The 10,356-nt window shown below is 52.1% G+C and overlaps 1 protein-coding gene across 1 annotated transcript in view; it reads right to left on the bottom strand.

The window, feature by feature from the left end:
- Window positions 1-264: 264 nt before the first annotated feature.
- ACAD10 (acyl-CoA dehydrogenase family member 10) overlaps window positions 265-10,356 on the bottom strand; it is a 53,576-nt gene continuing 43,484 nt past the window's right edge. Inside the window, 8 exon segments of the mRNA XM_049865525.1 lie at window positions 265-962; window positions 965-1,027; window positions 1,570-1,647; window positions 2,719-2,862; window positions 5,000-5,172; window positions 5,797-5,955; window positions 7,086-7,176; window positions 8,533-8,673. Coding sequence (XP_049721482.1) covers window positions 882-962; window positions 965-1,027; window positions 1,570-1,647; window positions 2,719-2,862; window positions 5,000-5,172; window positions 5,797-5,955; window positions 7,086-7,176; window positions 8,533-8,673 — 930 coding nt within the window. The 3' untranslated portion in view covers window positions 265-881.

Genomic DNA, 10,356 nt, shown 5'->3' with positions numbered 1-10,356 from the left:
CCGTCAATGGCATATCGTCTGCCATCTCCCCTCCCCTCGGAATACTCTCTGAATCCAGAGCAGACAGAGGCCTTGGGAAGGTACACGGGCGCAGATACACCAGAAAGCCCTTAGGGATGTTTGCCGTGAGCACGAGCGTCCTGAGCTAAGCAGCGGCAAGGTGGTATCTGTGCCCTCCCCGTGGGGGTGGTGCGCTGGCAGGACCCCCTTGACCCCACTGACTAGAAGCACCAGGAGGCAACACACGTGCTGAGACAGAGGGGCTGGAGAGCAAGGCTTTATTCTCAATCCATTTTGTGTGACAAAGTTCATAAAGTCTGAGATTATTTTTTTTATTCTTTTGTGTTCCCAAAGCCCCTTTCCAAAATCACATGTTAATTAGCGTTCTGTGTGGTGGACACTCAAACAAAGACCATCACGATTTAGGTTTCATCCTACTTCCCAGCAGCGCTCTGGCCTTGGGTCTTTCGAGAGGACCTATGGGGCAGGAGGCTGCCCTTTCTGGAGCAAGCATAGGCATACGGCCTCAGCAGAGCCCACAATATCTGCACTGGTCCCCACAGCCTCACACACCACAGTCAGAGAGAGGGGGCGTCGGTCCCCAACCCAGCACTGAGCCTGGACACCAGCTTCCCAGGCTCCGGACCAACCCCCCTAAGTCCTGGCCAATCTTCCTCTGGGCCTGACATAGCAAACTCAGGGCTTTCACAGAAATGTCTTCTGTGGGGACCTGGAGAGGGTGAGTGCCCAGGGACTGCCCCAGGACTGAGCTGCTGGGCAGGAGCCGGAATGACATAGGCCAGACCTTTCACGCCGTGTTATCTCAGCTGTGGGCAGTGGCAGGCCCAGTGGGGACCGTCGGCTCCTGCAGTCCCGCAGGCCTAAGCGCAGGGCTTCAACTCCATCTTGGCCACTGCTGCCCAGTGCACCTCGTCGGGGCCGTCAGCAAAGCGCAGCGCAGCGCTCGGGCCCAGGTGAAGAAATGAGCCAGAGGGTAGTCAATGCTCAGCTCTGCTGCTCCGAAGGCCTGGCAGACATGGGGGAGGAAGCCCTGGGTGAACCCTCATCTCTGGGGCCCCAACCACAGCCTGCCTGCTCGTCACGGTGTCTTCCTGGGGATGCCCCCTACGACACTGGGGTGGAACAAACATTCTAGGAGATTTGAGGTGGGGTCACACTTCCCATTCTGTGGATGCCATATGCACCAAGTCCACTCTGCAGGGTGACCTCCCACCAGGAAATCTCTATGTTGGGGCCAGGAGTAAGATGTGGGAAGGGGCAGCCCTGCCTGGTTCAGAGGCTGAACTCTGGTGTTACAAAGACCTATGGTCTCATCAATCCAAGTCCAGCTACTTAGACAAGTCACATGATCTTTCTGTGCCTCCGTGGCCTCATATTCAAAATGGGGATAGTAGCGGGGCCCACCTCCCAGGGTTGTTGCAAGGAGGAACAGGAAGTAACATATGCACAATACATTTGCAGTAAGGAGCAGCAGCTAGAGCCGGCAGGAGCTTGGGGAGCACGTGCTGTAAATGGTTCAGACACACCAGCATCAGTAGGCACGTTCACCTGAATCGCATGGTTGATCACTCCGCAGGCCATGGCTGGGGCTACCATTTTAATCATGGCAATGTCCAATGGTGCAGCCTGCAAGGAAGAGAGGGTGGGTCATGAGGGCATGACCGAGGCCAGAACCCTTGGTGAAAAATGCATAGGACAGAAGTAAAAACAATAGCTCCACAGAGAAGGTGGGTCTACTAGACTGTAAGCCTTGCCTGCACCTAAGGGTGTGGGGGTGCAGCGTTGGTGACCAAAAAAAAACCCATTGCTGTCAAGTCCATTCTGACTCATAGCAACCTGATAGGACAGAGTAGAACTGCCCCATAGGGTTTCCAAGGAGTGCCTGGTGGATTCGAACTGCTGACCTTTTCGTTAGCAGCCATAACTCTTAATCACTATATCAGCAGGGTTTCCGTTGGTGATCACAGGAGTGATTAAAGATGCTGAGGTGTGAGGCAAGTGCTCAGGAACACTGACGTTCTTCCCAGGGCATGGATGACTTCCCCGTGTCACAAAGAATGCTGAGTGGGGAGCAGCCTGTACTTCCTTCAGGGTCATGGGCAGCTCCATCTCCAACCAATAGAGTGCCAAGGTCATGGCCAGCCGGGGCTCCATGAAAGCAAGCTCTGAGGACCAGCATTGCTGGGTCAGGTCATTGCAGCCAGGCGCTCCCAGAGCCTCCACCACACCTGGCACATAGTGCCAAGGAGCTGAGAATGTGACCTGGATTGTCCCTGCTTTACTGCAGTCCCTCAGCCCGGAGGTGGAGGCCGCCCAGCAGAGGCTGGACCAGGCAGGGGCCACCTTTGGGCATAGAGCCTGGCCCCTGAGAGGCAATCAGAAACAGCTGTGCAATGAAAAGCAGCAAACTTGAAAATAAGCTTCTATTTTGGCTGATTCTGTACTTTGGATTGAGGCCAGCGGAGGGTCCCTTCTCCTTCGCTTACTCTCCGTTTGCCATCACTGATGCCAACATGGCCTGGGAGGCCAGGCCTGGGTGGGGCTGAGGCCAGGGGGCCACGTGACCCTGTCAGGCCCACTGACTTGGACCCAGAAGTTCACTGGGTCAAAGTCAGTCTATAGATTCTCAGGATTAATTCCCTCCTTCGGGCCCTCTGTCATCTGTAAGACCCTCACAGGAACCCCTCAGCCTCCTACCTTATTTCCAGCCATGTCCATGATGTGGGCAGCTTTGAGCACCAGCAGCCGGGGCTGCTCGATCTCCACCCGAGACTGGGTGATGTCGGCCAGAAGCGTGCCCTGCTCCACCTGAGGTTTTCTGAAGGCTACCTGGGACTTCACCTGTTGACACAGGAGACATGGGGCTAAGGACATACTGGGCTGAGGGTGCCACAGCCACTGGGGCGAGAGGGTGGGTAGACGAACACACAGGAGAGGGCAGGCCCCGGTGGGGAGCAGACAGGAAAGCAGGAGCCTACAGCTTATCTGCAGATTTGCCAGCTCTCCAGACATAGGAATCCACAGGGAGAAGATGCAGATGCAGACAGCAGCGACAACTGTGCAAATTACGTCCAGGAACCCTTTACCCTGACAACTCAGCCTCCTCCGTGCAGGAGGGGCAAGGCTAGCTCCCAGGCAAGGAACAGTTCTTTCTGTCTGAGCACGCAGCTGGCCCAATGCTAATCTTTTTTTTTCCCCCCAGTGCTAAGCGGGGTTTATAAACACTAAGCGATAAAGGCTTGTTAACAGACACGATAACAAATGGACGTCTGACTGGTTTGAGGCATTAGCCTGTACACATCATATTGCGGTTTTGTGTGCATCCTCTGTGCATAGCATTTACACCCAAAGCCACTGCTGCACAAGAGTGTCTGAAGAGGCAGAATCAGAGGAAGGCTGTATAACAGACTGAAATTTTTTAGTATATACTATAGCTGGCAGGATAGAAGGCAACTCTGTTGTCAAAAGGCTGTGAAGCACAGTAGTGGCTGCGGAGCCTTATGCGATCGACACAGGGTGAGGGTGCCCTCTACCGACTCCGCACCAGCTGTGCGCCCCAGAGTGCCTTCGGGAGGAAAGCCGGGCGCGGGAGCCCCCTGGCGGGCACCTTTTATCTGTGCTGGTGACCAAAAAAAAAACAAATTTTTTTTGGTGACTTTAGCCCTGGAAAGGCACAAGGTATCAGAACAGGTTATAAGGTATTCTTTCTTCCTTTTTTATGAAAACAACTGTTATAACAATAATCTCATGGCAGAAAAAAGTATAAATTTTCAGGCAAAAGAAAATTACCTACAATCCTGCCATCCACTTACTTATATTTAGGATTTAGTGGGTGTCCCTCTAGAGTTTTTGTACCCATACACATACATATGCTTTTATATATATATAAAAATGGAGTGATAGTCTGTATATTGCTTTGTGGCTTGCTTTTTTTTTTCATTTAAGAGGATATAATGAACACTTCTGTTAAGACACAGATTTCTACAGCATCATTTTGCAGTTCCACTGCACGCCTGTACCGTGGTTAATTGAACAAATCACCAGCCACGTAGGCCATTCCCAACATTTTGCTGTTATAATCAGTGTTTCAGTGAACCTCTTCAGATCCAATCTTTTGTAGACTCTTAATTATTCTCTTGCAATTAAGTCTATAAATAGAATTGCCATGTTAATGCTACAAACTTTCTGAAGACTTCTGAACCATACTGTCAAACCGCTCTCCAGGAAGGTTGAGTTTTAATGCAGGTACCTGCCCTACCTGACCCATCGAAGAGGGGCATTTTATTTTCAAAGGAAAAAGAACTGGTCAGTTTCCACTCAAAAAGGCTGTAAAGCACAACCTCTTTTCATTCTTTGCATGGAGTTTGTTCTTTGCATGGTTTCTTGGGAGATATTTGTTTGGTCTCAAAGGTTTGCTGCATCTTCGTGGAATCGATACCACTGATCTGAATTACTGTTCTTGGCAAACGGTCTGTGCGTTCGATCAAAGGCTCTCCTTTCTTTAGGCTTCCAGCCTGGCGCGGGGAGTCACAGCAGGACTAGCTCTGTGGCCAGAGCTCTAGGCCATCTAGGGGAGGGGGTGCTACGGGGCTGGTGGTGGAACCCAGAGACCAAAGCGATCCACGCAGTTCTCCCGTATCTCATTTTTAAAGGTGTGCTGGGGGCAGGCATAGCTCCCAGCAGCCCGTGAGCCTTTGGACCTTGGAATGCTGCCCTCTGCCACCACAGAGCCCAGCCTGCTCCTTCTGGTCACACAGACAGAGCGGGGCCCATTCTGCTCCGAATTCCGAACTTCAGCAAAGTAGCAAATGCAAAGCAAAGGCAGGGACACAGCGTCTTGGCAAGAACTGCACCTTACTTCCCCTGCTAACTCTGCTTTCGGGAAACAGTTCGGACTTGCGGCCCCATGGCAGAGCCGACGGGCAATTCTGGGTCAGCGGTGGGAGCAAGGAGTGGTTGTATATTAACCACAACTCACTCGGGCCTTCCTGCACGCCAAGGCCCTCTCCGAGAACCCCATCAGCCTCACGCAGCGGTGGATCCTGCTGGAACCCAGTCGGCCCTGGGCGATGTCAAAGCCACGGCTGGGGCCCAGGACTATGTTCTCCTTGGGCATGCGCACGGCCTCAAACAGGACTTCACTGTGGCCACCTGAAAGACCCAAACACATCACCACGATGAACCTGCCATGCCTATTTTCCACGTTAGGTCACCTCATCCACGGGCAATATTCATGCCTTTATTTAACCCTCAAGCTGGGACGTAGCTGAAAAGGTCCACAGCAACTGGTTTGGCTTTATAAAGTCAAATGAGTATTTTGCCATTCCTTTTATAAAACATGATTGTACCTGACATTCAAACTCCCTCATAGTTTGTGACCCTACAATGTAGCGATCCTGTGGCAATGCTTAAAAGGAAAATGTCAATGTTTTTAGCTGTGAGAGGACCCCAGAGCAGTGGCTGGGCTTTAGCTTTGCACCCTGGAGCTCGGGGGAGGAGTGACCAGGGCAGGTTTGGAGTGCACACCCCGTTTCCTTCCTCTGCCCTGGGGGGCCTCCTGGTCTCACAGAGATTTCGGCTTAACTTCTAGGTAAATTAAGAGGAAAAAGTACCTGAGTGCCTGTCTGCGGTCTGCATACGTGGTTGCTATGCGTGTATGGAATGAATGCAGGGGTGAGTGGCCCTCCAGATGTTGTCACAACTGGAACTGAGCAAGGGCTGCCCAAAGCCACTTCCCTGAGGACCAGCTCCGCCACCCAGGGGGTGCAAACCAACCTGGTGCATCTTCCAGCCCGAATACTTTCAGGGACCGGGTGACTTTGATCCCTGGGGTCTCCATGGGGACCAGGAGCACCGACTGCTGCCGGTGGCGCGGGGCCTGCGGGTCTGTTTTCCCCATAAACACGCAGAGTTGGCAGCAAGGATCCAGGATACCTGCCAGGAAAGGAGAGAGAAAGGCCCCATATCTGACACTGGGGCCATCAGCCCTCCTTCCCCTCGCAGGCCTGGCACAGGGACAGCAGAGCCGGCAAGCAGGCAGAGCTCAGGAAGCCTCGACGTGCTCAGAGGGTTTGCAGGCTCTTGACCAGAAATACGAGCAATTAGCTTTTGCCTGTGAAGAATGAATCCAAAATCACAAGAGCAATTTGTTTTTTGAAGCACCATATAGAGGTGAAAATATAGAGACAAGAGGCTGAACGCCGCTACCTTGTTCTTGCCAGAGGTTCTGCTCTGGTTCCACAGGCACTGTGAAGGTAACGGCTTTGTGCGTGGGCTCCAGAGTTAGGCAAACCTGGAATTCCGGCTTCCCTCCTTGCTAGCTGGGGGTTACTACCTCGGGCTAGTTACTCTCGGAGTCCTAGTTCGTTCCTCTGTAAAATGCGGGGAGATGTAGGGGCAGTACTCACGGAGGGCCCTGCAGAGGCAGCGCTGGGTAAACAGCAGGGTTATGCTTGGTCGTTGTTGTTAGCTGCCACGGAGTCAGCTCCTGACTCATGGTGGCCCCATGCACAACAGAACGAAACGCTGCTCGGTCCCGTGCCGTTCCCATGATTGGCTGGGAATCAGACTGTTGTACTCCATAGGTGTTCACTGGCTGGTTTTTGGAAGTAGATTGCCAGGCCTTGCTTCCTACTCCATCTTAGTCTGGAAGCTCTGCTGAAACCTGTTCAGCATCCTAGCAACAGAGCCCTCATGATATAATAGACCTGACCTAGGAGGAAGGGAAAGCCACAGAGGAAGTGAACTTCCAAAGGGAGGTGCCCACAACAGAATGGAGAGCAGGAGGGAATGAACAGGAGATTCCTAGAGTCACAAGAGCAGGGGGAGTCTGTCCCATCTGACGTCATCTCCACCCCTGTGCAGCAGCTCTTGAGAACCATGCACTCCTCGCGGAGCTGTTGGTCTCACTGGGCCTGCTGCCTTTGCCGGGTGCAGAGATAGATCTCCTTTGCCTCTGCTTAAAAATGGATCCTGCCACTGGGCAGAAGGAAGGGACAGAGAGACAAGCTTATCAATACAGACCCACTGAAGTGTGAATGAAGGGTGAATTTCAGGCCAAATACCTGAGATCCACCACGTGCGACTGTTTATGACATGGTAGCCGTTCTCCTCTCTGATGGAAGACTTGATGTTGGTGGCATCTGATGAGGCAACCTTGGGGAAGGCACACTCCAGTTAGAGCGCTTCCTGTGGGGCAGGGCCAGCCAGGCCTGGTAGTGAGGGTCCGGCCTGGTCAAAAGGGGCCTCCGTGGGCCAGTACCTCAGGCTCTGTCATGGCAAAGCAGGAGCGGGCCCTGCCCTCCAGCAGAGACACCCGCCAAAGGGCCTTCTGCTCCTCAGTGCCGTATCGCACCAGAAGCTCCATGTTCCCTGCGTCTGGAGCACAGCAGTTAAAGATTACAAAGGAGAAAGGGCATAACGGTGACTCCCATGTCCACATTGAAGACTTCAAGTGCCCTAGAAGCAGTGGACCGGGACTCCTTCCAAGCCACTGACCCCCCGATCACTAATTGAAAGTTCTTCCTCTCCCCAGAGAGATGCAGATACTTGACATTTTGCTTTATTGGGGCTTTCAAGTTAGGTGTATATATATTTATAATTGTAATATCTACTTGATGAATTGACCCTTTTATCATTATGTAATGTTCTTCTTTGTCTCTTATAACAGATTTTGACTTGAAGTCTATTTTATCCGATATCAAAGTTACCACCCCAGATCTCTTTTTGTTACTATTTGCATGGAATATTTTTTTCTATCCTTTCACTTTCAACCTACCAGTGTCTTTGTGCTTAAGATATGTTTCTTGTAGACAGCATATCTTTTTTTTAATCCATTCTGCCATGCTGTGGCTTTTGATTGGAGCATTTAATCTATTTACATTCACGGTAATTACTGATAAGGAAGAACTTAGTTCTGCCATTTTATTACTTTTTTTGTGTCTCTTATACATTCTTTGAGGAGCCCTGGCGGCACAGTGGTTAAGCACTTGGCTGCTAACAGAAAGGTTGGCAGTTCGAACCCACCAGCCACTCCACGGGAGAAAGATGAGACAGTCTGCTTCCGTAAAGATTTACAGCCTTGGAAATCCTATTGAGCAGTTCTGTTCTGTCCTGTAAGGTCACTATGAGTTGGAATTGATTCAACAGCAATGAGTTTGGTTTTGGTTAATACCTTCTTTGTGACTTTTTGGACATAATATCTCAGGCCCCATGAAGGGCAACCTCGGAGTGCCTCCTTATTTGAGAGAAGGAGAAAGAACCAGGGGTGGGGGTCTAGGGTGGGAACTGGAGACTAACGGAAGCCCAGTAGGCCTGTGCAAACCCCCTAGTGGCTTTCTTGCTTCAGCTGCCTGCCTGGAGTTGTCCTCTCCTCATTATGAGAAGCTCATGTTACTGTCAGGGCCCCTGAACCCAGGGCAAGCCAGAGGGAACTCTATTCATGCGGGAGAGTGACTGGTAGAGTGTGGTGAGACGTTCTCGTCAGGACCAGGACGCCGTTAAAGCAAGTACCTCCAGAGCGTACACAGAGGAGCCCATGAGTTTGCACAAGTGTGCATACTCGACGTTGGTCAGGCCTGTGCTGTAGTTTTTCTCAGGATCAGTCTCCAAGGGTAGGAAAAGGTTCCAGAGTCCTTCGGCCTTGGCTTTTTCCTGTCATGGGAAAAATAAATCAGAGAACCACAGTGAATGATATCATTTTGACCCACGGGGAAAAAATGGAGGGGACTGGATGGCATAAGGCAAACAAACAGCCCAGGAGGAAGGGCACACCCAAAACAGTGACCCGAGGTCACACCGCAGGGCTGGATAGAGGCTCTGCAGATCTGTAGGCAGCAGAAGCACGAGGCAGCCCCAGGACAGGACCAAGTCCTACAGAAAGTGCAACTGGGGCCCTCCCCCAAGTCTCCATATCCCAGACACCCCCGCTTACTCCTTGTGTTGTTGTTACTAGCGTTACTATTGTTGTAATGAGTTTTATTAGGACATGCTCCCAGAGTTCCTGGGTGGTGCAAACAGTTCACGCACTCAGCTGCAAACCAAAAGGTTAGAGAACTGAGTCCACCCAGAGGTGTCTCAGGAAGAAAGCCCTGGTGATACGCTTCCCAAAAACCAGCAGCTGAAAACTCCATGAAGCACGTTCTACTCTGACACACGGGGTTGGAGTCAGAACTGACTTGACAGCAGCTGGTTTTCCAGGTAGTTGCTCAGAGGAACAGGGCCCAGTCCCCTCAGCTGCAACCCCAGCACCTTTTCATGGTGGCTAGGAGACCCCTGAGCACACTTCCTTTATGAGATGAAACTTTGTTCCTGGGACAAGTACAACCTCATGTTCCCCCATTGGAGCGCCTGCCTGGGTGATCAGTAAGCCCAGGCTGGGAGTCAGGAGCTCAGGCTGTCAGCCAGTAACCCCGCCTGGGGTCAGACCCAGTACTACCCTGTGCTGACCAGGAGACCTGGGCAGGATACCTGAGCTCTGAGTTTCCGTTTCCATGTGGGCCAGGGGGATGTGGCTCCGCCCTTATCAGGCCAAAGGAGTTGCAGCCGTGGAAACTGAATGTGCCTAACAAGAGGAGAAAGGGACCCTGTGGGTGGGCTGCCTGGAACCCTCAAACTGGGCAGGAAGACTAGAGACAAAACTCAGCCATGGACAGGAACCAGAGAAGCTAGAGGACCACCCTGGAAAAGGCCCCCTGGCCACTCCACCAGGCCCCGCTGCTGTGAAACAAGTGAGCGCCAACTGCTTCCAATCTTGCTGTCGCCCAGCTCACTGCTGTGCTGTAATCCCAGGTAGCGAAAGTCTGGCTGGCCCAGCTGGGCTCACGTGCCCACTTCTCCATCGGGGAGGTTCCTCCAGATTATTTCCAAAGGCATAGAGGGGATGCCCCAAAGAAACTGGGGTGCTGCTACCAAGAGAAGGTGGAATGGATACCAGGAGGCCCGAACCCAACAGACGTCCACAACACCCACCTCATTGGGTTGTTGTGGTGATTACATGCGCTCACACATAGTATAAAGTGCCCGACAGAGGCTGGCCGGCTGCAGCCCACACTAGAGATTATGAATCTCATCGTTTACTCTACTCCCAGGGAGGGCACTGGCAGGCCGGAGTTACGTTTACACTGGGCCTGGCCTCAATGTCAAGTGCAGACGGAGCCAGTACATGTACCTGTACCAGTATTTGCACAGGGGGCAGCAAGCAAGGGTAAAACAGGCAGATTAGTCGGAACAAATGGAGAAGAATGAGAAGGGGCGCAGAGGAGACCAGGGAGTTCTGAGCAGAGGCAGAATAAGGAAATGAATATAATCATCTTTTTGCTGGTATTTCCTGAAAGG

Source organism: Elephas maximus, chromosome 22 (assembly GCF_024166365.1).
Source record: "Elephas maximus indicus isolate mEleMax1 chromosome 22, mEleMax1 primary haplotype, whole genome shotgun sequence".
Classification (NCBI taxonomy): Eukaryota; Metazoa; Chordata; class Mammalia; order Proboscidea; family Elephantidae; genus Elephas; species Elephas maximus.
This window is presented reverse-complemented; position numbering and strand designations above follow the sequence as displayed.